The sequence below is a fragment of the Jaminaea rosea genome (genome assembly GCF_003144245.1).
Source record: "Jaminaea rosea strain MCA 5214 unplaced genomic scaffold BDZ90scaffold_15, whole genome shotgun sequence".
Classification (NCBI taxonomy): domain Eukaryota; kingdom Fungi; phylum Basidiomycota; class Exobasidiomycetes; order Microstromatales; genus Jaminaea; species Jaminaea rosea.
Window position 1 is genome coordinate 170560 of NW_020289989.1, and position 25879 is coordinate 196438.

The window sequence follows — 25879 nt, forward strand, 5'->3', positions numbered from 1 at the left end:
AGGATGTCTTGCATGTTAGTGACACATCATCCTGAGCACCCCCTTTCTATGGGCGAGCAGCGCCTCATACTGTAGCCGGATCACGATGAATAGCATATGTATTGCAAGTGAGAGAACGATACGATATCGCAGGCACCGGTAGAAGCACCGCACGTCAAACCCTCACTACCGTACAATACCCACTAGTGGACGAAGAGCGGCGCCGTCACGACGAAGAGCACAGTGAATAAGACCGCATCAAAGACCAGGCCAAATTCCAACGCCTCCCCAAGAGTCATGGTGATTGTGTTGCTTGACGTCATGCTTGCATTCAGCGGTGACACAGAGCTTGCGCTGGTTTGAGAGGGCTCTTCTTTCGCTGTCGTCAGGACGTCCGTGCGATTGGTCGCGGCGTCGCTGGGCAGTATTGCGCTCTTTATCTGTTCTTCCACGCTTTGAGTCTCCGCAGCCATCTGTAGCCCAGTGCTTGGCATCGTAAAGGGCTTCTGCTTCGCGAGATTGCGGCTATCGAGAGTCTGAGCGTGGGCGGCCTTTGACGCCAGGAGAGCAAGAGACAGCAGTGCAACGAGCGAAGGGAGGACTCGCAACCTTAATGTCCCTTCTTTTTGGCATAAAGCTCGATGATGATGGCGTCTCAAAGGCATGGTCGACGATGCATTGATTGGTGAAGAAGGGAAGACAGACAAACGTGCGCTTGACAGACGGTCGACCATCGGACCGCTCTGTCGCTAGCCGTTTGAATTGCAGCGTTTCGTACCGCTTTCTCAGGGGCCGTAGCCGTCGGTGCTTACCGTCTCCATCATATTGCCGTGGCCCTTCGACTTAGCAACGCAGGCAAGCTGAGGCGTCATTCGAATTGATTGTGAAGAGAATGATCAACGATTCGAGACCACAATTCGAAGGGGCAGAGTCAAAGAAGAGTTTGAGAAGGGAAGGCGCGAGGCTATGTCATCTGTCCATGTATCCCTCTGCTCACGCTACGAGCAGCTGGGCCACCCGCTCGCCCCTCCTGCTCCGCTCAGATGAGGAGCGTGGGTCCCACAGCCAGCGCAACAGTGAAGAGGAGCACGTCCAGCAACATCCCCGTTTGCAAATGTCTGACGCTAGGCGCAGCCCCATTAGCCTTAGTGGCGGCCTGTGATGTCGTGCCGTTGGTAGTGGGATCCGTAGTGGCCGGAGCATCAGTTGAGTTGAACTGGACGGTGTTGTCGGCACCATTGGTCGTACCATTGGCGCTCGACGTAGAGCCAGGGTCAGAGCTGCCGCCCATGTCCATGCCGCCCATACCGCTGCCGGTGGTAGAAGAGCTCCCGATACCATGGCTTCCGCCTGCTGCGGCGAGGTCGTGGTCTGCTGACTGTGAGACCGTCTTGGGGAGTGGGTACTTGTCGTTGAGGAAATTGGGTCCTGGGCGTGCGTGGGCGAGCAGGAAGTCAGACTCGGCATGCCAACCCAATGTAGCTATACCGCCACCACTCACCGCAAAGATCGTTGGCCGTCTTGACAAAGTCATTCTTGACCTTGCTGTTCTTCACGTCCCTGACCAATGAATACTCTGCCTTCAAGCAGTCATTGCAGAAGGCAGCCAGCTGGACGTGACGATCCTGGTCTGACTCAGGTTTGCGCAGTACCTTCGCCAAAAGTCCCTGGTCGCCCTTGAAGAGGAGATTCATGGTGGGCAGGTCAAATGTGACGCCCTTCGTCCTCTCTACGCCATCCAAGAGTTGGGCAAAGCAGAGCGGATGGCCATTGATTGAGCTGTCGGCTTTCTCGAAAGCGGTGTTGTTGGTGAGACAGCCTGCGGTGCGGATAGCGGTGTAGGAGGACATGCCTGACACGAGGAAGCCTGCGGGTGACTTCTCCTTGTTGAGGTCCTGCTGAGTGCACGAGGTGCTGAGGGCGTGCAGGTTGATCTGGATGGATTGCTGCGAGCAGGCGGGGCGACCGCAGAGGGCCTGCGAACGTGAAAGAGAAGAAGAGTTAGAGCGAGGCGTAGATGAACAGAGCAGTGCAGCCAACTCACGTCGACCGAAAAGATGGCAGCATTCTGGAGTAGGCTCTGGTTCTGACGGTTGTCGAAGAAGCTGCAGGATGGACGGAAGATGTATGGTGAGCGCGAGCTGCGAAGCCGACTCGCTAGCTTCTCGAGCTCACAGATGCGTGAAGTTCCTCTGTCCGCTGAAGTTGAGGCAGCGGTCAAGCTCTTTGTCTGCGTAGACGCCTTTGAGTGCGCTGGCACACTTGGGCGACAAGGCGGCCAGAGAAGCCTCGTAACTGGTCGCAGCTGGGTTCCACGACTGGCTCGCAACAGCACTCATGGCCAAAGGAGCAACGATGGCAGCGAAGGCCATGAATGTGCTGACTGCAGCCCAAGGCGAGTCGGTGCGTGACTGCATCTTTGCTGCTTTGGTGCTATTGCGTCGTTGCTGCGTCTGCGAGCGGTACGTGGTAGCGAGAATGGCCTGTTGGCACGGTCGTTGGGTCGATGTTGAAGGTTAGGAAGCAAGAGAGCAAATCGTGCTCTCTTTGCGATGACTTCATCTCGGCGGCGAATGTGCTCTTTGCCTCGATTGCCCTGTTGACCTTCGGCTCGTGGTGGATGCAATGAAGAGCCGCACATGAGCACGCGTCGTTGAAGCCGCTGACAGTGGCGCCATGCGTTGTGCACGGGCCGCGGTGCGGTGACGGGCCGTCTTCCGTGCCAGTGATGGGCAAGAAACGATGATGCAGTGCCGTTCGACCTTCAATCTGACGCAAGGCAAGTAGCACGGCAGTAGTACCATGGACGAGGAGCAAGGGCAACAGTCAGCGAGTGGAGCTGTGTGGTACAATTGTATTTACATATCCGATCCGCCGTAGAGGGTAATGGAGGGAGCAGCAGGGAGAAAAGCGGTCATTATGATACAGATGTCGGATCTTGCGACGCAATTTCGACGATAATCGAGGGTGGACAGTCGAATGAAGATGAAACAGCGCATGCCTTCACCGGCTGCTTGCTCGCGCTGGGCGCGCGCTACGTCCTGCCTTCCTCAGGCATCACGAAAGTCCCATTCGGGTACGCGACGGCCGCCCTCGTAAAGTCGCCCGGGCTTCCATCCGTGGTGTACGCCAGGCGGAGGTAGTGAGGCAAGGCCGCCACCGTAGCGTTGACGTTCGCGGCAGCGCTGCCACCAGGGAAGAAGGTCGCATTGCTCGCAGACGCATCCCCCACGAAGAAGCCCGCAATTTCTGCAAGATCGAAGTAGTTTTGCCCCGTCGCAGAAAGACGGAGGACATCGTCCACCATGAGATCGAACCCGTCGTAACTTTCGTTGGTCGGCAAGGGCTGCCAGTAGACGCGGCTTGCATTAGCGGGGGAGGAGGCATTGAGGCTGAGTAGGCCCGTGAAGTTGGCCGAGGCATTTAAGAAGGTGGGGATTCCGCCGCTATTGGAGACCGAGTCGCCTTGAATCACGGACTCGTCCTGGATAATCCCGTCGAAGCCCCAGCGGCCGACACCGTTGAGGAACATGCCAAGAAGGAAGGCGGACTGTGGGTGAGCGCAATGGGGCAGAAGAGGGTCAGTGACGGAGAGAAATCCAAGGCCGCTCGGCAGACTCACATAGATCAGGCTGAGCCTAGTCTCGAAAGCGGTGAATGGCAGCAGCACCAAAGCAATGATGTAGTGATGCAATCTCAGCCCCGTCTCGGGAACAGCGACCAGTAAACCGATGAGCACTCCACCTACCGCCGCAAGTGTGAGGTACTTGGGTAGGTAGCCCGTCTTGCGAATCACCCGCACCTGATTGACGGCAATGATGATGACCACCACGATGATGATGATCAGCGCTGTGAGAGCGCCGGGTTGCTGAGCGATATCGCTTGCCACCAACCTCTGCAGGGGCAGGTCCGCGAACACCACATTGAGCAGAACCCCCAGCCAGAAGAAGCCCAGCGTCCATATCGTGCGCTCAATCGGCAAGCGCGCAAATGCCGGCCAGACGAATCGGAACACCAGCCTCCAAAGGGCGTACCCCACGAACAAGGTAGGCAGGAAATCTCCCATTGGATCTCCAGGTGCAGGTGGGTAATCGCGAGGCTCGCTGGCATAATTGATGTGCCAGAAGCCCATGCTGATCAGCGTCCAAAGCCAAACGATCGGTCGCGGTTGGAGGACGAAGCCGACGAGAGAAGAGAAGACACTGTCGAGGATGTAGACGTCATTGCGGCGGTCTGTGCACTTTGAGGTGCGCGAGCCCTGCTGGAAGAAGTAGGAGACCTACATGCGCGGGGACAAGAGAGTGAATGGGGTGAGCGATTGAGTAAGATGCGGTCGCGTGTCGGACGACTCACTGGGAACGTCGAGTTGAAGTCCTCGCTCTTCAATCCGTTGGCGTCTTTCCCTACAAAGCCTGCGTAGCTCCCTGACAGCCACAACTGTCCACATCCACCAGTTCGATCATCAATGATCCCGGCATGCACCGCCGCAGGGCAGACCCACGAGTCGCCTCGATACACGCCTCGTTCCTGGTCTCCTCCACCCACAATCAAGGGGGTGAAGTTGGGAAGCTCAGTTCCGACAGCTCGTGCCGCTCCCAAGACCGTTCCTGAGCAACCGCTGGGACAGCGAAAGGCAACGCTCGTGTTTTGACTGAATGGGCGGCAACTCTCGCCATCCACGCCGCAGCGTTCGTTCTGCGCCCAGTAGGTCGTAGTACAGCCGTAAAAGCTTGGTGTGACTTCGCTGCCGCTAGAGGCGGAGACGACGGACGAGTCGGACCAGATGGATTTGACGAGGAAGGAAAAGCCGAGAAGCCATGCCACGTAGACGAGGAAGAGAAGCAGCCAATGCAAACGATTGGTGCGATACTCCCGCACAAGGTAGTGCTGCCAATGAGTGGTGGGGTGAGGGCGACGCGGGCCCGGCAGCCGGTCTTGATCTTGGCAACTCGCATGACCTTCAGCAGCGCTCCCGCCCATCTCTTCCAGCCGGAACGCCTCGCCGCTCATCCCTCTTCGCAGCCACGCAGGGCGCCTCCTTGCTGCTGCTGCTCGCCACCTGGCCGGCGTACTCCTCTTCTTAGGTTCCTCCGGCTCATCATCGTCCTCCTCATCAGAGGGTAGTTCCACACCCCCAGTCTCACGCCAAGCAACATGATCCGTCAAGCGCAGCCACGACTCCTCGATTCCCGCAAAGGGCCACCAGGGGTAGTGACGTATCGTGAGGACGTGGGCTGGGTGCGGTCCAGCAAACCAGCGCAGGGCGCGATGCAGGCGAGTGCGAGGTGGGCGAGTCGTTGATGACCGAGGCTGGGAGTTAGCCGAGTAGGTCGCGGCAGGGCCGTCCTCTTCGTCACGACCCAGCCCTCTTTCCAGCTCATGCGTCATCTGGATCTGATCCTGATCACCGGTCTCGTCGCTAATGACAAACTTTCCCTTGCTGACGCTACGCGAGGAGTATGAGGAAAGCATTGCTGGCCTAGGAGGGTCGACGGCTGTTGTCGTGCCGCTTGACCCTTCCGCTGTGCCCGAGGCAGAAGCGTCCCTTGAGGATGACGAAGAAGATCCCTGCGCGGCCTGCATGTCGTCGACGGTCGACCAAGCTGCCTCAGATGAGGTCGGGATGGCGGGGAGATTTGAATAGGCTACAACATCGTCGGCGGTGCGAATCGAATGCGAGTCGAAATTGAAATCCGGATCCAGAGAGTAAGGTGCCAGGTCATTGCATTGCTGGGCAGTAGATGCCGAAGAAGCAAACGTAATAGTCGCACCCTTGAGGTCGTACATATAATTAGGTAAGGCGTTGGCGGTCTTGGCCTGAGCTGTTGAGCCGTCCATGCCGGTGCCGTGGACCGCAGACGAAGCGGAAGGCGTCTCTGCCCTCATCCTCTCTGCCAGACTCCTTGGATGCGTGACCCAAATGAGAGCCTTCCCTTCCTCCTCCCCAGCCGATTTTGCATCTCTCGCCGCACCAGCCACACCCGGCGTGCGTCTCCTCCTTCCACCCTCCCTGACCAGCCATCTGACGCTCAGCATATTCGTAGTCAGCGTCGTCCATCCTTTCTCGAATCCCATCAGCAAAGTGCTGAGTGTGTGCTGCGTCTGTCTTGGATTGCCAGAGAGCTGCATGGAGCGCCTCGCTTTCGCTGGATGGATGAAGTGTGGTTTGGACGCGGCGGGGACAGAGGGATTCTCATGCAAGGCGAGGTCTTCAAGACCGGCGAGGAGGGTACTGCGAAGGATGCTGGCGAAGTTCTGCCCTTCCTTGGTGCCGCACGACGCGGCTGGGGAAGTCGCGACGACTGAGCGCCAATCAAAGTCTACAACCTCTACCGGTAGAGACACGGCTTGCCGCACACGCAGGTCATGCTCGTAGCGCGATCCTTCCCAGAATTCTGCAGAGGAGGAGGCAGAGTCGAAAAGGCATCGTGCCCGAGCCTGCTCCCTCGGCCCTCCAACGAGGCGCATAATTTCGTCGAACTTGACACGCGCTTCACGGGTGCAGAGCAGGTGGAGCTGACCGTCTGCTCCCGTCGAAGAAGAGGATGAGAGATCCGCAGCTGCGTCTGCGAGATAGCCCATGAAGTCGCAGCCTGCAGTGCATTCCAGACCGAGTTGAGCAGCAAGGGCACGATTGTGGAGGAGCTTGCCTTGGTCGTCTTCATTGCCCTGATTCTCCTCTGCGCTGTCCTCGTGACCCTCAGCAGCAGCTTGCTTAGCCTCCATCGCCTCCTTGGCCTTCGCATTTGCCCGATCCTGCGCAGCAATGCTCTTGAGGCCGCCCTTTTTAAAGAGGCTCTGCAAGTCGAGCTTCGTACCCTCTCCCGCTTGGGGCAGCTTCATGTGCGTGATATCGCTGACCAGGGCTACGAGCGCCGAGACGTCCACGTTGACCTTCTGCGTCATGCGAAGCGGTTTGAGGCTCGAAGCCCTGCTGACCGGAGAAGGCAAGGCGGGCAAAGCAAGCATTGTAGGATCAAAGTCGTGTGCGCTGACCGGCAGGTGGAAGGGAGAGGAAGAGGCCGCCCATGTAGTGAGAGCGGTAGGAAGAATCTTCCCTCGTGGTGCGGTCAACTGCTGTCCTGGATCAGCAGCGGAGGAAAGGTGTACTCCTGGCAGCCTCGCGCAAAGATTGGAGAGGCACTGCAATCTGCGGTTGAAGCGCTCCTCTTCTGTTGAGGAAGTGAGGTAGTCCATGCTCAGGTACAGCGAGTCTTCGTTCGGAGGAGGAACGGGGAGGCGAGTGAGGACAACGTGGATTTGGATGGTGTCCTCTTCGCTGCTGCTGGAGTCGGGCGAGGGAGGGGGAGCTGCTGCCCGACAGGCTAGAAGTTCCTCAATCGTTCGCACAATGGAGCAGTTTGCCGTAGCCACGTCCAACTGCGCAAAGAGATGACCGCATGATGCAAGACGCTTGGCGCGACCTTCGCTCAGCCCCGAGCTGGCCAGGCCGGCATCATCACCTTCGCTGCCTTCTTCGTCGCTAGAATCCATCGCCCCTGCGCCCAGCTCGCTCTCCGCGACTCTCAGCTCGGCGAGCAGGCTGTTCTTCTTGATCGTGAGCAGACGAGTCCAGCTGCGCCCTCCATCAGCCACAATATCGACTTTACCCATCTTCGCTCCCTTGCCCTTTGCCATCTTCGCCTTGGAGATGCGTCCTGCACCAGGCTTCCTGCGGCGCTGCCTCGCAGCCATGACCGCCGGATCCTGTCCTTCTGGCGGCACCACAATGGAGGCATTTAGCTCCGTGACAGGGCCCCTCGTCAGAGAGACAAGCAGCACCTGCTCCCAAAAGCTGCATAAGCTCGGCGCATTAGTCGTTGCCGGGCATGGTGCATCCTGTCCCTCTGGACTCTCCTCCGCAATTCGAGCTAGATGATCCACCTCTCTCGCGACGGCAGTCCTGAAACTACGGAGGCCCTGGACAGCCTCGATATTACTTCGGACGCCTGAGCGGAACTCTGCCCAGGCTTCACCCTCTACTGGTACGCGGGCGTGGCTGACATCGGAGAGGGTGGGCTGTATTGCTGATCCGGTGGAGGGTGCGAAGCCTAGTGAGGGGATGCCGGTGTAGGTCGAGGAGGAGAGGGAGGACCATTCTTGGCGAGCATCTGTGAGTTGTTGGAGAGAGATGAGGACGGCGCGCAGAGCTAGATGGGTTGCCCAGATTGGTGGAGTGGGAGCACCAGACGGAGCAGCCATCTTGGGCGTAGAAGCCGCGACGAGGGAGAAGGAGGGGATGATGAGTGCGAGATGCAACTCCGGTTGGGTGCAGATCTAGATGATGAGGATTTTGTAAAAGATGAGGAGCAAGGCGAGGCCCAACCGCCCTGATGGTGGTGAGACTAAAGTAAGCCAATCCAAGCCAAGCCCAGTCGCCGCTTCGGCGCCCACCTTCCCGTTCGACCCGCACGCAACTCTCCCAATCGACGCCAGTCCGCCGCCCGGCGCCTCGGCGGCGGGGCGCAGTCTCAACGTCCGTCCTCGCTCTTTCCCTTACCCGCCCACAGCCCGCGGCATCACCTCCTACACGAAGCTGGGTTACAATGAGATCACGATAGCAATGTCCAAATAAAGATGGCATTTGACGACGACCCAAAAGAATAGATGGCAGTCACGGCTCGAATTGCCCCTCTGTGGTATCTGTTTGGGCACCAAGCCCATTCTGCCCGCCCTCGCAGCTTCCTCTCTTACGTCTAATCTAATCGCCTCGCCGCCTACACTACGAGCGATTGAAAGCATCCATGACCCTCTGCCTGCTCGACAGCGGGATGCTGTTCTTGTTGTCCTCGTCAACGGCCGCACCGTTGCTGGCGTCCCTCTGGCCGTAACCGTCGGCCGCCTTGTTCTTCCTGGCAAACGGTCTCCTAGCCTTCGCAAGCAAGCCAGAGCTTCCTCCGCCGTACTCGTAGCTGCTCGCAGAAGTGGCACCAGACTTCTCGCGCTTCCAGCCGCACAGGACGGTGACTGCCGAAAATAGGAGCAGAGGCAGTGAGACGAGGGTCAGGTAGAAACCGGGGCCGGGCATGACCGAGGCATCGTCATCGAGCTGGTGAATCCTGTGCTTGAAGTAGACAAAGAAGGCGACTACGCGCGGGAAAAGGGCAGAAGAGGAAGGCAGTTTGAGTCTCCTGAGCCAACAATCTGGCTTACCCAAAGCGCACGACGCACTCACTCTGAATCGCAAACGCAATGAGCGTCATCAACAGCGTCAGTAGCAACCACAGGGCGGCGACGAGCTGCACAATCAAGTGCGGGAAAACGCTGAGGACCAGGCCGATGAAGGTGAAGACGAAAGCCACGACGGCTACGACGAGACCGCGAGTCCACGAGTAGCCGATCTCACGCTGGCCATATGCTGCGTTGTTGGTGTCGTTCTGAGGTGTCGCGAAGGTTGCGTTCCACCTGGTGTAGAGTGTCAAATAGAGCAGTGTTTGTTGTCAGCTACCGGAATCAGATCGGGCTACCAGGAGAGCCCAAACTTACTGATGGTTATTCTCAGTGCAGTACGCAAATGTCGAGTCGCCCTGGCCCTTGGTGCAGTATCCCCAAAGCCCTGCCCTGATCCCGGTAACGTTGCGCTGCGCATTAGGCCCGTTTCCAGTCACATCGCGCAGGTTGGTGTTGGTCGCCTCGGTGATGTAGAATACAGACGAATTGTTGCCCGCCAGAGGGGTGGAGATGGTGACGAGGAGGAGTAGGACGAGGACGATGAAGGTTACGATTACACTGGGAATGAAGGTGGCTTTGCGACCCATGATGGGCGATGCTCAAGGGCTTGGTTAGGAGGTGTGGATTGGATGAGGTGGTAAGGAAGACAAGGAGGAGTTGTGGTGAGGACCTGAGTTGCAGCCACGAGTTGCGGCCAAAATAACAGAGCGAGTCGATCCGTCGAAGAGACGACGTCGGAGTCTCGCCCTCGGCTGTGCACCTCGCGCGTGCGCTGGGGTCCGTCGTCCTCCTTTGATGCAGAGAAGCACTTGATGCTTGCTTAGTTGCGTCACGATGGCGCTCTCGCTAGCTTGACTGGCTTGGCTTGTGGCTACGGTGATGAAGAGACGTAGGTAGGCAAGGATACCATTGGCCGATCGTCGATGTGGCAGCGTTGTCAAGATCGATTGCCACCGAGTGATCAGGCGGTGAGGCGGCAACCATTGCGGCCCGCTTTCATCGCTGCCTTGCTGCCGCCAGCCGATGCCTGCCCGCCCTCTGCTGATGGCGAATTGCTTGCTGACAGCAGGAGCCCTACAGGGCCAGCGAAATCGTCAGGGACGAAGAAGGGAGATCCGGACCTTCAGACTCTCACGAGTGCGAAAGCTCCCTACACTTCTCGCCGCCTTGGTACCTGACAACGCTGCTACTGCTCGACCCATCAAGATTTCCTCCTCCTCACTCTGAGCTCTCGTGTGACCTGACCATATCTATCCACCTGCTCGCGCTCCCGACTGCTTCCTCTACATGTACCGACCCTCGCTGCTGCGGCGCGAATCATCTCCATCACCTCCCCGTCCTCATACTCCTACTTGCTACGCGGCCCCTTTTGGTCCCCCTCCCCCTCCTCCAGGTCCCACCTCTCCGTCACCCGCTCCACAGCCACCAAAGTTTCAGGGTCTCTACCGACATCGCAAGCCTGACTTCGACGCTCCTCCAGTGCGTCGAGTCTTCACAAGCTCGAGGCTCGAAGGGGTGCCTCTTCGGCGAAGTAAGAGCAAGAAGGAGGGCAAGGAAGCTGCAAATGACCAGACACCCTTGCTGTCCAATGAGAGGCCGAAAAGCAGGACGAGCAGAGGGAGATGGGAGTGGCACGAGCTCGATCATGACGAGGCTCAAGTGATGCTTGCTCCGAGGCAGTGGGGGCTAAAGGAGCTGGGTGGACCGACGTCGATGCCTGATGGACAGAGCACGGCAAGGGCGGCGATTGATGGGTATGGGACTACCGAGCGTCCCGCAGCCGCTGCAGATGCCCCTCTAGATACTCTCGACAACTTGGCTGGCAACGCCAGGACGAGCGCGGCCAGCAAGCTCAAGCGCTGGTCCTTCTGGGTGAGCAACAAGGCAGCAAGCGTCGGATCGAGCGTCCTCGCTCAGCGTGCAAGCCCGGACAAGACGAATAGGCTCCCTGAGCGGAGGTCTGAGGTAGACCCGCACCAGCCAGAGTCACCAGCTAATCCATTTGTGGATCCATTCGCTGATGATGCAGAGGACGTCGGAAATGCAGAGGGAAAGGGATACGATGCAGGCTCGAATTGGGGCTGGATGTGGCTTCCTCGCGAAAAGAGGTGGAGTCGAAGAGACGAGGGTGAGAGTCAAGTCCTCGACGACGGTGTCGCACAACATCGCGTAGGAGTGCAGGGCTTCGAAGCTCGTGATGGGAGTGGGGCTGGCCCTTACTTCCGTTGATGCCTCCAAGCCCACCAGCAGCTGCAGGAGAGGCTACATATCATACAGACAGTACTTCATGCCATCACATCTAGATCTTGACGTCTCATACTAATACTATCATATCTCATTCTGACCGCCTTACCCCTCTTGGCCGATGGTAGCGTCGAGAGCAACGTCAAGTCTGCCTGCATCATCTCAACAGCTCTATTTCCTCTCGCTCAATCCCACGCGACGCACCGAACAAACGCTCGCAGGTTGCATCGTCGCCCTCTCTCAGCTCTTTCGCTCTTGATCGTGGCTCAAGTTGTTCTTCCCGCTGCAGGCGCGCCCAAATCACCCTTTGTCTGGTCTGGCTCAGACGGCGGGCGGCGGCTGCCAGAGCGTGGGTGCCTGCCTGCCTGCCCTAGTGCGCCGCCCGGCCCTGGGTTTCAATTGAGTCCCAGCCTTCTCGAGCTGCGTGCGTAGTCAACTCAGCTCACGCTCGACGCCCAAAGGCACACCGCACACTCAGCCGTCCATCTGTCAGTCAGTCGACGGTCAGTCCGGGGGGCGAGTGAGAGCGATACTCGAGTGCGGTAAGGGGTCCGAGCGAGCCCATCATCGTCTCTCTTCCTTTGTCCTTGCATCTCGACAACGACGGCCATCTCAGCGGTTTCCATATACCACCTCGATCACTTCTTCTCATCGCCACGAGTCACTCACCGTCGATACCACGCCACGCCACGCCACGCCACGCCACGTCTCACGAACAAGCAAATCAAGTCAGGTCGACCCAATTCGACTTCTCACGCCCGCCGACCAAACCGCTCCTTCCCTCGATTTCAAAGGGATCTGAACCACCTGTCTTCCTCATCGACCAACACACACGCTACTGGGAAGCACCACGGTCACGCGGGCTTGTCTCCCCTTCCTTCACCTCACCCTCTTCATCATCTCTTCCTCACTTTCTCACACCTCTCCGCGGAATTCCCTCTTACCGTCACGAGATCACACTCGGAGCGGTCCCTCATCTCTTGTTCCCGGTCACGGACTTCCTCATCCTCGGCAGATTCATCGCCAACCAAGCTTAGTCGACAACGATTTTGACGGCCTAGCTCTCCTTCTCCTCCTCACCACCACCTGGATACCCGCGAGGAGGGCCAAGCAATCATGGGTGAGTACAGAACGGTTCGTGCATCTCGAGATCCGGTTTCCTATCGTAGAGTCTCGATTCTCGTAGCGTCGTAGCGTCGTGTGGAGCATTTGGAGGAGGTACGAGCTCGATGCGGCGGAGGGTACGGAGCCGGACAAGGACATCAATCGTCACATCAAGCTGCTAGCCGGTGGGACCAGGCGAACGGCAACAACGCTTGGGCCTCGCAAGTGGTCTCGCATACCCTGCCGACAAGCAGCGATGAGGGCCCCGACACAGCCATACGAGCGAGGCAAGATGGCACACCGCCATGACCCTCTGTCCATTCTCGCCAGTCCCGTCTATTGCACTCGGCAACACAAAGCCAAGGAGGATTAGCATCAGGAAGGCGCAAGATGGCCTCGTGCTGGATGTGTCGAGCACGGGTTGGCTTCTCCTCTTCCTCCATACCTCTGCACACCACATTTTTTTTCCGTCTCATCGTCGTCATGGAAGAATCGTCACAGTCACAGCCGCAACTACTGCGGAGTCCCGCATTCTTGCGAGCACAATCATTACGGGCGCACTTCGACTCGCCGTCGCCGCCGCTATCAACAGCCGCCCTTGCTGCCGCTAGCGCTTCGCAATCATCATCTCGCTCGATAACTCCCACGCCGCCTTCTCTTCCGCAAATTGAGGAAACGCCCGCCTCACCAAGACGTAACAAGAAATGCCCTCTGCCCGCTGCAATGTCAGGTGCAACACCAGACTCTACAAGAGAGCGAGGATGGTCAGCTTCAGAAGCATGGGATGCGGTTGTCAATGTCCCATTGCAGCCACATTCTCGAGTCCAACGTCCGGCCACGATCCACTTGGGCGTACCACAGCTGCTCGACCCACCCCGCCTCTCACCCCCACCCCGCCTCTCACCGGCAGCGGCCAGCAGCCCTCTCCTTGGCAGCTTCATTGAGAGCAAGAGCAGCAATCAAGTCGATGCCGACTACTTCGGCCACCCTTCGACACGTATGCAAGCCCTTACAGCCTCTGGTTCACGCACTCCGCGTACGCCCAGCTCTTTTGCCTACGCCAACGTCCCTGCTACCATTGATGAAGAGAGTGATGCGGAATCGCCCGGCTTGCCAGCCGGGCAAGCTGCGGGTGATGCAGCTGAGGTGGATCAGCGAGACGACGATGATAGCGACTCAGCCAAATCCGGGATCAAGTCAGAGGGCTCTCCTCCTCGAATCAGCGATGCGGGTCACTCGCCTGCGAGGAATAGGCCAAGGTCAATGTTGGATCTCGTATCTAGTTCCGAGCAGCCCGGTGGGGCGCCATCAGAAGCACGTTCAGGTCAAGAGGAGGCCAGGGAGACCAGCAGGACCGCAGCCAAAACATCCACGGACAGCGAGCTGCGCAGCAAGCCGAGCATCAGCGATATCGCTTTTCCTGGCTCTGCTGACATTCAAGCCGCAAGCATTGAGGCCAACTTTGCAGAGAGAAAGTCAACCTCTCCTCGGCAATCATCATCGCCGCCCCCACCATCAGACACAACGCCAACATCACCCGCTAGCCATCCATCCTCACCACTACAACCGAGGCCCAACCTCAACTCGAAAGGCTCTACCTCTCCTTTGCGTCGCCTGATCAAGCGCAGCTTCTCACGCTCTCGCTCAGGATCGACGAGTGGCTCAGATTCGCCAGCCTCAGTCTCGTCTCCTAAGGGAACAGGACGTGATGCAAAGAGTCCGTTAGGTGAACAGGCACACATGCGGTCGCCTATCCTGCCACCTTCACTGAGCAGCAAGGCTCGGTCTGTTCAGGACGAAAACACTGCAAGCACTCCTGCAGCACCTGTGCGAGATTCGTCGCTTACTCGACAGAGGCGTAGCTCGACGTCATTGCCTGCTGCTGAGGACCATTGGCCGACAAGTGCGTTGCCAACATCCCCTCGCCTCCGCAGCACGTCTGGCGCAGGCTCACAACCACCGGGGGTGCGCACACGCAAGCTCTCGTCATCGCTGCCCAGATCATGGCGGAAGCGCCTCTCCTCATTGACTGCAGCGGCGTCATCCTCATCGAGACGTGAAGGCAAGACGGCGGCGCGACCATCATTCGCAACCCTTTGGAATGCCGACGAGTCCCGTAGAGCTGAGGAGCGTGCTGTGATGAGACAGGAAAGGCGAGCGCCCTCTGTGCTTGAGAGCGATGAAGCCCTGCTCGCCGCTCTAGAGGCAGAGGCACTTTGGACCAGCGGGCAGTCAAGTTCGATCAAGCAGCCAGCCAGCGCTATGGCCTCCGTCGATGACTCAGAAGAGGTGGCAGAGCATCCTCTGCGCAAACAAGACATTCAGCCCAGAGACGATCTATGCATTGTTGAAGAGGAAGAACCAGACACCGCTTCAGCCAGCACTTCTCGGGCTCCATCTCCTTCGCCCCTACTGGAACGGCTCTCCGACTCGCAACGCCCCGCTTTATTACGCCGCAAAGCTGTTCCATCTGTCGAGCAACAGCAGCAGGTATCTCGCCCAGAGAGCGTGAGCAGCCGGACAATACACGGAGACGAGAAGGGCGCAAGGGTCAGCGGGCTCGAGGGCCGCCATTATTTGGAAAAACCTCGGCCCCGTAGGGTGGGTCGCAAGCGCAGCCTATCGCACAGCGGGGTCACTCGACTGCGGCCTGATAGAAACGGGTCTCAGAACGGAGAAGAGACAAGGGAATCATCATCTCCCACGGGGCTTGCATGCATTTCCGACCCTCCCATCAAGACCCTTTTCGCTTCTACGGCCATGACCCCGTCTCGAAGCCTTCCCGCCCGCACCAATCCATACAGCCAACAGTGGCCCTCTGCCCTCGAGCTTGACCTTGGGTCCGTCTCTGGCTCTCACTTCGACGACGACATCGCATCAAGCTACGTCGACGACATGGGCGCGGCGCCCTCAGCACCGTGTTATCCCACGAACGTCGCTGAGTCCCACGACCCGACCATAACCAGCAAGCTGCGCTCCCTCGCGCTCGGCCGTAGTCGCTCGTCTGGGCATAGGCGCTCTGACTCGCTCACAGACCGACGCCCCCCTGTCGAGTTCAATCTCGAAAGCGAGCGGTTCAAACATCTCGAAGAGCAGGCGAAGACTCGCAAACGGCCAAGGCCTACCTCGCTCGCTCTTGGGCCCTTTGACTTACAAGTGCCGGAGATGCCGGACGAATCTCACAATGATGGCGAGGAGGCTAGACAGCGTGCGATGAGCGCAAGGCAGCGCAAGCACCGTAGCCTACCCCAAGCTCTCAACCTCCGCGAGAAAGTCCTAGCTCGTCGCCAACAACGTCGACTACGCCGCAGCATCGACCTGGCTCTGGGGATGAGCGTTCCACTGCAATTGAGTTTTGCGGCTGGACTTGGGTGGAATGATGGAAGAGAGGCTGATGATGAGCATTCCTCATCGAGCGAGGAAAGCCTTTCTCTGGGGCCAAACACTGAAGGCTTTGTCTCATTTTCGATGGACACGAGCGAGGCGGTCACTGCGACAGAGCCCATCGAGAACTTCATCACAGCTATGAGTCAAGGCGAGCGGAACACAGAGGAGGAAGCAGCAGCGGAGCACCGTCGTCGCGTAGCAGCACGCAAGCTTTCGATGGACTTGCTAGAGGGTAGAGCCAGCCGCCAGGAGCGTTCTCACGCACCCGTGCAGCCTCGAGCAAGCTCGATGGCCTCGATGATTGAGCAGCCTACTTCACCGTCGCCCCCTCCGTCGCGCATTGTCATGGATGGACCAGAGTGGTCAGCGGGAAGAATGAGGGTGACGATGCGAAGGGTGAACACGACGACTGCGGCGGTGACTGCGCTCGGCTCGCCCTCATCGTCACTGGACTCATCATTCTACGTTGACGATGCTGGTGAGAAGAAGCGACGTTGCCTTTCGAGAACTCTAATCAGGAACAGACGAGGCGATGCGATAGATGAGCGACGTCGCCTTTGACGATTGCTTTGACGCTGTGCCCTGATTGCACCGGCTCGAGGCACGCTGCATTGATCGAGAACGTCGCGCCCATTGCCCCTTCGCCCTTCCTTGCGGGTTCGCAGAACGTTTCACTGACATCCATTCTCCCCTTGTCCCTCTCCCCCTTTTTCACTTTCGCCCTGCGCTCATGTCACGCTATGGCCAACCCGCAATCTGGGCATCACCACCATCGTCCGCCGACTCGGACTCACTCTGGACCAACTCGATCATCTTCCCCTCGACATCCGACGACGGCATGCTCACTCCGCCACGTCGCTACTCGTCCATCGTCGATGTCTCGGCACCTGCATCTACTCACGGCGGCGATGACGAAACTGACGCCTCTTTGCAACTCACGAATGACGCCGCTCCTTTATCCCCTGGTCAATTCTGCTGGAATTTTTCACCTCGGGAATCAATCCAACGGTGGTCCTCACGCCTCACTCGCGCCTACATTGCACTGGTAGCCAATCTGCACTCCATCTCGCAGGCCATGCTGGCACAAGACGTCCCTTCGTACATCTCAGCACGATCCGCAAACTCCATCATCTCCGAGTCGAGGCCGACGAGAATCCAGGCAGAGACGCTTTCGTTCTTGAACCGAATCCTCGACGAGCTGCTCCTCTTCATCGTAGCTTCGTCCCGCTCGCTGGCGACGGATCGGATCAAGACCAATGGGCTGCTCCGCGTGCTCAACAACAATGTGCTGGCAAAGGATGCTGTACTTGAAGCCGAGCTGGAGCTGCGTAACTACTTGCAGGGCAAGAAGGCGGAAGGTGGGCGGGTGCCGCTCGGACTCAGCGCTACGAGCCGATGGGACGGCACAGAGGCTTTCCCCGTCGCGAGCGCATACGCTGCCTTGCGCACCCGCTGCCAGTACTACTCGACGCTCGGCGACCGCGAGGATGAAGCAGCCACGGGCGACCAACACATCATGTCGCCCGAGGGTCGTCCCATTGCCACTATCACGCCTGGAGTCAGCATTTACGTAACCGCTCTCCTCGAATTCGTCGGCGAGTATATCCTGCAGCATGTCGCTGCAATCATTGAGCGAGACAATTCGGATGAGGCTGGTCTGGCAGACCTGCGCGCTGCGATCGAAGAGGACGAGCAGATGATTACACTCTGGCGCCAGATGGTAGTCAAGCAGGAGCTTGAGAAGCGGATGCAAGCGCTTGGTGCGATTGGAGGGAGGACGAGACGATCCATTCGCCCTTGGAAGGTGCCCACGGGGGATGAAGTAGACGAAGCTGCTACAGATATTGCGCAGTGGCGCGCAACGGGCTCGACTGCCGGTCATGGCGGTAGTGGCAATCGCAATCGTCCTGGCACATCTGCAAGCATCAGCGGCCCTCCGCCCAGCTGGCCGGTTCGAGATCGATCCAGCAGTCTCGGACACGCCGGAACGGCCAGTGACTCGTACCACAACGACACGATGAGCGATTCGCACGGTAGCGTGCCTGCTTCTGGCAGCCAAACGACCAACATCACCACTCCGTCCACGGAAGCGCCTCCCGCACTCACAAGGCGCAGCAGTATCGAAAAGGGGCTCAGCGGCTTCTTCGGTGCGGGTAGGCGTCGCGGCAGTTTCAAGCAGCAAAGCCAAGATTTCAGCGCTGGTGGGCAAGGAGGCAGGCCCTCCTTGGCTGCCCTCAAGAGCGGCGCAGCAAACGTGGACTCCAATCGCCCGCCTGACGTCAATGTTGAGCCTGCGGATGACTTTGAGGCCCTTATGATGTCTGGACAGACAATGAAGGTCTCACTCACGCCGAACAGGCTGCGCACGATTGAAATCGAGCGCAAGGCTGCGGAGAGCAAGAAGAAGGAGGCGAGACAGAGGCCTGGTGTGCTCAATTTTGCATCCCTCAAGGGGGATAGCGGGGAGGCCTCGCCCAGAGGTGGAGGTGGGACGTCCCCTGCACCGACGCTTACGACACTCAACGAAAGGCCGTCTTCGCGTGCTAGCAGCGGCGGTGCTCCATCTCCAGCCCCAGCGACGACTCGCAAGGCCTCATCTCGCGTCAGCGCCCCGCCACCCAGCTCGTACCGTGGACCATCTGACCCGCTCACGTCTGCATCTGGCCAGCAGAGCACATCAGGGGGCGCCCCGCCTCCCTCTCCCCCAAACAAGGACATGAGCCACGCCCGCTCACGCAAAATGGGCCGCTCAGCCTCGGGCGATGCGCAGACGCAGGCTACCAAGCTTCAACCCCGCGACAAGCGCGCCTCCTGGTCCGCAGCAAAAGACATGATGGATCTCTTCAACTCCACCCCGCCCTCCCCAAGCACGAATGCAGGCGGTAGATTCGCTGGCGTGGCTCCAGAAGCCGGCCTAGCAGGGGGCAATAACAGCAACGACTCGTCTATTTCCCGCGTCGGCGGAAAGATGCGCGCCCTCCTTGGGGGAAGAAAGAGTCTCAGTAACGCGACGGGCGGAAGTCAGAGCCCCACGACGTCCTTTGACAGGGACCGCAGCGAGTCGCGCCAGTCGAACGTCGTTACGCCAACGATCGGCACGCCCGTCGACATCGCCGAAACAAACGAGGAGGAGCAGCGCAACGTCGCCTCGCCTACAGACTATGCTCCCGCCTCCGCGAGCTCGCAGGGCCACGGAACGTCGAACAGCGAGCATGGCGGCGAATTTGGGCTGGCGGGCAGGTTGCCTGGCGTCGTCGCTCCGGCTACGCAGCATGGTCGGTCCGTCAGCGGCGTGTCGAACCTCTCCTCTTTTGCAGGCGAGGCGGAGCGTCGAGGTTCTCAGCAGCTAGAGGTTCCCACGCCCATAGATGGCAACAAGACGCCTCTCTCCTCGCAGCCGGGTGTGATGGACCAAACTGCCCCAGCAGGCCTCTCTCCGCCATCCGCAGAAGACGGATCTCCTTCTCACACGCCGGTCTCATACCGAGGCTCCGTCCCTTCTACGCCTCTCCCACCCGCAATGCCCTCACCACTAGATGCAGCACGCCCTGATGGCCCACCTAGCAGGAAAATCCCCATTGGCCGTCGTGCGTCCAGGGACGAGGCGCCCATGATGCTCAGGAGGCGAGCGAGCGTCAGGAGTCAGATGAGCGATGGCGCGGCAGGAGATCAGATGGGCGCGAGTGCAACTGGTGGCAGCACAGGTGGTCGCTTCGAAAGGGCGAACGGCACAAACTCAGCTATGGGCTTTGCTTCTCAGACCACGCCCATGAATCGCTCGTCGGCGACCTTCGGCTACTCCCATCAAGGCTTCGGGCCAGGCACGCCTACCAGTCCCAACCGCCCTCTCAACGGGTACGGAGGTGGTATCGTACGCTCTGCCTCCGCTTCTTCTTCTGCCGCGGGTGCCACCAGCACACTTCGTGTACTGGCTGGGCTAGACAAGCAGATGCGCGCCTGCGCCTCTGTGGAGGAGTGTCGTGCCCTCGTCTCTGAGGCACTCAATGTTGCGCTGAGAGAGGCAACGACTAGTGCGGCTGCAGCAGATGGCGGGCCGCGTAGCCCCACGGCGCAGCTCAAGGGCCTCAACCTCTTCAGTCCCAAGAGCGACGTCAAGTCAGTCACGTCAGCACCTCTGCCAGCTCATCTTGTCAACACGCAGACATCGCAGGCTCGCGCTCAGCCCGTCCTAATTATGTCCAACAACTATGAAGAGGACGATGATGAGACTTCTGCGGCTTTCGCGCGTAACGGATCTGTGGCTGCTTGGCTTCTCGATGACTATGCCGAGCCGCTGCCATCGCGCACAGACGATTCGATCCCAGCCACTCGTGGCCCACGCATGCCCACCGGCGGCTCAGGCGGCTCAGCGACAACGAGCAAGAGCATGCGCACGGCCACTTCAGTCGTCAAGGGACGAAGCAGCAGCGCAGTCATCTCTAGCAGCACCGGCGAAGAAGATCTCTCCCACTCCTCCTCCCTCTCCAATACCCATCATCCTCGCCGCTCGCTCGACCCTTACGGCCCTGACTCGAAGCGCTCTCGCAAGATATCGACAAACACGGTCGATGAGCCCAACATGTACGCGAGTGCGGATGAAGGGGACGACCTAGACGACGAAGAGGTGCGAGGAGCACGCAGCGGTAGTGCTGGGCTGATGGTGGATGACGAGTTGGACGACTCGCCCCCACCCGTCGATCCGGGATATGAAGCGGCAGAGGACACGGCGACGGAGAGCTCTGACGCGAGCTTGAGTGCTGCGCCTACCAAGACGAGCAGACAGCCATCCACGCAGGCTTCAACGAGCACGTCGCGCTCTCAACGTCATCCTCCGAGTGCAAGTAAGGCGGCCGTCAGGCTCGCAAGGCAAGAAGGGCGGGAGAGAATGTAGATGCGCGAGGGTCCGGCAGAGCATGAGGGGCCAAGGAGGTCCCCAAGATCATTGAAGCGGCTACCTTCTCGTTATCCTATACTGAACTGGCTTCACCTTTGAATATGCTCTAAGTTATCCATAGCTATTCAAACAGACCAGAAACAATACCAAAGGCTTCTCGTCCATACCGTCGACCGGCATTTACCCTTCTTGACCGCTACAAAGCCCATCTCTCTTCCTCCTCCCTCTCCTCCTTTTCTGCTCCCTTGCCTCCCCTGCCGCGCTTCGCCATTGCCGCTGACGCCGCTCCTCTAGTGGCCCCGCCTCCAACAAATGGCCGTTGCAGATCGGCCAAGCTCCCCTCGCACAACGGGCAGGCAGCCGCAATGATTCCGTCCATCTCGTCGCGCAGACGCGCAACCTCGCGCTCCTTCTCTTCGTCGCCTCGCCGCCTGCCTGCTGCGCCTTGCTCGATCTCTGGCTGCTGCTGAGGAGCGTTGTACGCCGGGGTGGATAGGAAGGGGTCCAGGGGTGCAAAGACTCGCTTTGAGCCAGCCACGCCGACGTTGACGCCTGCGCTGAGAACCGAGATGAGCGCCTCGGGCAGTCGATCCACCAGCAAATTGGTCGTGGCGGCAGTGGCCGCTGGCACGCCGGTCTTCTTGCTGAGCGACCCGACGGTGGATGCTGTCGCTCCTTTCTGCGCGGCATCATTGCTGGTAGCAGCGGCCGCAGCCAAGGCTGTCGCTGGTGCCAAGCCAGCAGCTTTGGCCAGCTGGCCCTGAATCTCTACTAAGCGCCGCAGAGCTCGAGGGGGCAGTCGAGAGGTGGTGTCCTGCACGAGGCAGTCGGCGTGGAAGGCGTGTCGACAGGGGAAGATATAGAACTGCCCCTGTCCCTGCGCAGCTCCACCCACTGTACCGCCTAGCACCGGCCCTTTCCCACACTCTAGACCACACTGCTCCCCCTCTTCGACTGTCACGAATCTCTCACTCAACTTCGCGATATCCTCGCGGATATGCTCGGCACTCTTAGCCGCCGCTTCCATCTCACCCTGCAAAGTATCAATCCGTGCAGCGTGCGCATCAAGAGCTGCGCAGACTTCTTCGCGGAAGGGATCGAGGAGGGTGAAGTCGGGGAAGAAGGGGAGGATATCCTCTATCGTGAGTAGATGCGGCGGGGCGAGGGAGAGGAAGGAGATCGAGTGGCGAATAGACTCCTCTGAGGATGCGGTGGGGGAGGAGGAGGGGACTACGTGCTTTGCAACTCGAAGCCAGAGCTTGCGACGAAGTGCGTCTACTTCCTCCTCTGTGGCGCCGGAACTGCTCGACCCGCTACCGGCTTCATCGGCGCAGGCGCAGGCGAGGTCCACGTCCCCCTCCTGAAGTGCGAGGTCGACGGCTTCGTCATGCAAGCCCATCTTGGCGTATATCCTCACGCTTGCGCCGTGCAGCCCGCGTGAGGAGCAGAGGCGTAGTGCGTAGTCGAGGTCGAAGTAGGGCATTCCAGTGAGTGGGTCGGCTGGCCCGTCAAGAAGGAAGGAGAGCAGAGGGCCCTCCGTGGTTGCGCTCGTTGTGCCATTGCTCTCGTCGGGATGGCCATTGACTTTGCTCGCCTGCTGATACTCGCTCTCTTGTCCCGCCAACAGTGTGAGGTAGAAGTTGTGCACGGCCGCGTCCGTGTTATCTTGCTCCCAGATGATGTGGCGGAGGTAGCGCTCTGCTTCGTTCATCTGCCCCTTTGCTGGCTTGTGCTGTAGCATCGCGGGAATGAGCTTGCGCGGCTTCAAGGCGTCCTGGCGTAGCCAGGCATCGACGAGCGTGCGGGGTGCGTGACGCATGAGGATGGTCGAGAAGCGATAGTAGAGGGCGAGGTGGCCGCTGTCTGCCTTCAGGCCACTCAACACCTCTACCACCTTCTCCCACTCCTTTCGCTCGATCCAATATCGTACCACCCGCTCCCACTCTCCCACGACGCCGGCATAATGCAGCATGACCTCGCTGCGCCCATGCCTGCCGATCAAGGAAAAGGTGGTCCGCCTGTCGAGATCTCCTTTGTATGTAACGAGGAATTGACGCAGCTCCTCCTCCACCAAACCAGCCTCGACGCGATAATTATCCACATCAGCGCTGGCAGCCTGCGAAGCGGCGAGGTCGTCTAGATCGTCCAGCTTGCCCAGGTACATTTCGACAAGCCAGGTAGCCAAAAGAGTACGTTGTGTCGTGTCGCTCTTCCTCAGTCGCTCCAGCCGCGAGACGAGGTAGTACCGCAAAGCGTCCCTGGCATCGACGTCGAGCAGACGAAGCACAACCTCCTCGAAAGTGCGTGCGAAACTTTGCGCATACGCCTGAGCAGCCTGGATATACTTTCCTTCCTCGTAGGCCCTATCTCCCTGGGCTGAAAGCACCAGCTCGCGCTGTGTGCTCGTCTTGCAGTGTCGGAGTGCCAGCTCGTGGCTGCCGCGAGAGAGATAGACGCGCCAGACGTCCCGGTCTTCCTGGTGAACGACGAGCTCAAAGATGCTCGCGGTCGTGTAGATCCAGTAGGTCTTGCGCTGAGAGTCGACGGTTGTGCCTAGGACCTTTTCGTTTGGTGAGAGTGGGAGGGAAGAGGAGAAGATCGGACGATCGTCTAGGGAGCCTGGCATCGAGGAGGGAGTGGTGAGCGTGGATACAGCGAGCTGAGGGGACGTCCCTGCTACTTACTGATGCACATCACTCGATTTTCGTACAGGAGCACAAAGTGAAACTCCGTAAGCGCTATACCCAGCGGGATCTCTGCTACCGCTTCGCCGTCTCGTCCGCCATTCTGAGCCCCTCCTCCTTCTTGGTCGTCATTGACCACTGCCGGGTATGGCAGCAGATTGGCGCTGTCGATGACACTGTCCCCGACATCTTGGTCGGCGAAGCTGAGCAGTCCATGGTAGACGCCAGGACCTGTAAGCCAGGCGAGGGCTTTTGGAGTGGTGACGCGGCCGGACTCGCTGTTGGGCGACCAGACGCGCAATTCGGAGTGAGGGACGGCACCGGGAAGCTCGGATTCTGTGAGAGAGCGCGGAGATGATTGAGGTCAGTTCGTGATACTCTCTGCTACGTCTGTTTTGTAGCGCTGCACTCACTGAGATTAGGTACCGTCCCCTTGTAAGGCTCGAAGACTTTCGCATACGCGCTAACGGCTTCATTGCCCTCATCCTTCCTACCCTGCTCCTTTCCCATGCCGGCTACAAATTCGTAGATGCGTGTACTAGTCGTGGCCACAACGGCAGCCTTTGTTCTTCCGCCTCCTGTCCCACCGCCGAAATGCGTGACCGTCAGGCCACTGATGGCTTGCCGCTCTGAGAGGGTGAAGAGGGTTCTGAAGACCCTGTCAATCTCTGAGCCAGAACCGCCGACGCCGATGCTGCTCGAAGCAGCCCCTGCTGTTCTACGCGCCAGACGGTCGAGGAAGTCGCCTTGAGACTCATCGTCGTCTGGATTTGTGGCTGGCGGAACGAGGACGGCCTCGAAGATGGAGCCTGACCGTGAGCCTACGAGGATTTCGCGCGTTGATGAAGAGCGAGAAGAGGAGCTCGAGCTACTGCTACTGCTGGCGCGAGGATGCCATGCGATACTCTCGACTACGGTTCCCTTCCACTTGGGCAGAAGCCTCGCTTTCTTCCAGCCTGATGCCCAGTAATAGTTGTCTCCTGAGCGCATCGAGAGCACGAGGTGTCTGCCCGAAGGATCTGCGAACATCTTGTGCGGTCCCAACGAAGAGGCATCGAGTGGCAAAGCCTGCCCTCCCTGTCCCCTTGCATTGTTCCTTGCCGGCGGGCCCAGCGGTACGTCAGCCTCTAGCGTTCGTTCCGGTTCATCGAGGTTGATGCGAACCAAGTGTGGAGGAGGGGGAAGATTCTGAGGTAAGACTGGACCTGAGGGGTAGGCGTAGAGGCACATGGTAAGGATGTTGGACGCTACTGTGAGGTGTGCCAAAGGGGCGGGAAAAGCATATTGGACGCGACCCAGTTGGAAGATGGGCTGCGTTGGCGAGGAGGAGCTGGTGTCTACATTGTAGTCGGCGCCATTCTCGGAGGAGACGAAGCCCGTTTCAAGCTGCGTGAGGCCAGGAAGAAGTACGTCAGCACTCTGGGAGCCATCGAAGTCCTCAGCTTGCCCGTTGCTCACCGCAGTCAAGGGCAGGACGTCCGTTACGGGCTCAGCAGGCTCGAAGCCTCCTTGCCCTCCTGTCCCTGATCCGGATGGACCAGCTTGCGGCTGACTACGCGAATTTTGGACGAAGCTGCCGATCAGACGGCTTGAAGTCAGCGCTGCTCTTCGCTGCTGTCCCCACCTGTGCGCTCAACTTACTCATCGAACATGGCTCGGCCAGGTGTCGCAGTAGAATCCGGCCAATTGGGATCCGGAGGAGGACGGCTACGCTAGACCTAGCTCCCCGGATCGGCTGAGCAGAGCCTGTTCGGATGAGTTCGCCCTTGCGCGGACGAGCGACAGCGAGAAGTACCTGTCTGCCCTGCTTGTACCCCTGAATGAGCTGAGCTCTCTGCTGATGGTAGATCTAGCTGGTTGTATGCGGTGGGAAGGACGAGCGGAGAGGAGTTGGCAGAGGTGAGCCGTGCACACGACGTCCGAGTCCCCTCTGGCCCACCCACTCGGTCCGCGCCGAAGCCAACTTCATTTCAATCTCACGGCGGAAGGGCTCAACCTGGCAACTTTCCTTTCACGTCAAACATCGAAAGATCAAGTGCAGCAAGAGAGGACGGACGACAGCGAGTACCCTGATGAAGGCTGCAATGGTATCTTCAATCAACCACATTGACTGAAGGGATCCCAAGTCAGTCGGTGAGGAAGGTTAAGCAGCCAAGCTCAGCCTGACATGCGGGGATGTACGGCAGGAGAGGCCACAGCGATGAGCCGGGAACATGATGATGTTTCACTCGCCCTGTGAAAATTCGGCGTGGCACGAAGATCGCCTTGCTATCCTGCAATGCGATGAAGTGCTCGAGCCTCCATCATCTCGGCAACCCACAGCCGTCAGTCAACTTGCCCTACTCCTCAGGCCTGGTCGCACGGATCGCCTTTTCATTCCCTACGATTTCATATGATGACACAAGCCTCTCGCAGC

At 59.1% G+C, this 25879-nt stretch overlaps 8 protein-coding genes across 8 annotated transcripts; 3 read left to right on the forward strand and 5 right to left on the reverse strand.

The window, feature by feature from the left end:
- Window positions 1-148: 148 nt before the first annotated feature.
- On the reverse strand, window positions 149-658 carry BDZ90DRAFT_234188 (hypothetical protein). Its single transcript, XM_025506925.1, has one exon. The coding sequence runs from the start codon at window positions 642-644 to the stop codon at window positions 183-185; it is 462 nt and encodes a 153-aa protein (XP_025359957.1). The 5' UTR covers window positions 645-658; the 3' UTR covers window positions 149-182.
- A 22-nt stretch (window positions 659-680) lies between these two features.
- Window positions 681-2807, reverse strand: BDZ90DRAFT_73608 (hypothetical protein). Its single transcript, XM_025509819.1, has 4 exons — window positions 2155-2807; window positions 2024-2084; window positions 1481-1955; window positions 681-1407 (listed from the first exon to the last, which is right to left on the reverse strand). Exons 1-4 carry the CDS (start codon window positions 2394-2396, stop codon window positions 1019-1021), a joined length of 1167 nt encoding a protein of 388 aa, XP_025359958.1. The 5' UTR covers window positions 2397-2807; the 3' UTR covers window positions 681-1018.
- A 215-nt stretch (window positions 2808-3022) lies between these two features.
- Window positions 3023-4737, reverse strand: BDZ90DRAFT_205004 (hypothetical protein; the record flags this gene model as incomplete). The annotated part of the gene is made up of 3 exons (XM_025503924.1): window positions 3023-3529; window positions 3602-4258; window positions 4333-4737. Coding segments are annotated over 3 exons (1569 nt in total), but the record flags the coding sequence as incomplete, so codon positions are not given.
- Window positions 4738-8701: 3964 nt separating this feature from the next.
- Window positions 8702-9737, reverse strand: BDZ90DRAFT_228406 (pali-domain-containing protein; the record flags this gene model as incomplete). Its single annotated transcript, XM_025504807.1, has 3 exons — window positions 8702-9066; window positions 9155-9384; window positions 9466-9737. 3 exons carry the CDS (start codon window positions 9735-9737, stop codon window positions 8702-8704), a joined length of 867 nt encoding a protein of 288 aa, XP_025359960.1.
- Window positions 9738-10003: 266 nt separating this feature from the next.
- Window positions 10004-11453, forward strand: BDZ90DRAFT_234192 (hypothetical protein). The gene has a single exon (XM_025506926.1). It carries the CDS (start codon window positions 10438-10440, stop codon window positions 11377-11379), a length of 942 nt encoding a protein of 313 aa, XP_025359961.1. The 5' UTR covers window positions 10004-10437; the 3' UTR covers window positions 11380-11453.
- Window positions 11454-13221: 1768 nt separating this feature from the next.
- Window positions 13222-16446, forward strand: BDZ90DRAFT_262403 (hypothetical protein; the record flags this gene model as incomplete). The annotated part of the gene is made up of 1 exon (XM_025508476.1): window positions 13222-16446. One exon carries the CDS (start codon window positions 13222-13224, stop codon window positions 16444-16446), a length of 3225 nt encoding a protein of 1074 aa, XP_025359962.1.
- An 84-nt stretch (window positions 16447-16530) lies between these two features.
- BDZ90DRAFT_73671 (hypothetical protein) lies at window positions 16531-20875 on the forward strand. Its single transcript, XM_025509821.1, has one exon. It carries the CDS (start codon window positions 16616-16618, stop codon window positions 20774-20776), a length of 4161 nt encoding a protein of 1386 aa, XP_025359963.1. The 5' UTR covers window positions 16531-16615; the 3' UTR covers window positions 20777-20875.
- On the reverse strand, window positions 20796-25347 carry BDZ90DRAFT_243407 (hypothetical protein). The gene is made up of 5 exons (XM_025507433.1): window positions 25105-25347; window positions 24922-25036; window positions 23877-24849; window positions 23464-23799; window positions 20796-23398 (listed from the first exon to the last, which is right to left on the reverse strand). The coding sequence occupies exons 1-5, from the start codon at window positions 25113-25115 to the stop codon at window positions 20976-20978; spliced, it is 3858 nt and encodes a 1285-aa protein (XP_025359964.1). The 5' UTR covers window positions 25116-25347; the 3' UTR covers window positions 20796-20975.
- Window positions 25348-25879: the final 532 nt, after the last annotated feature.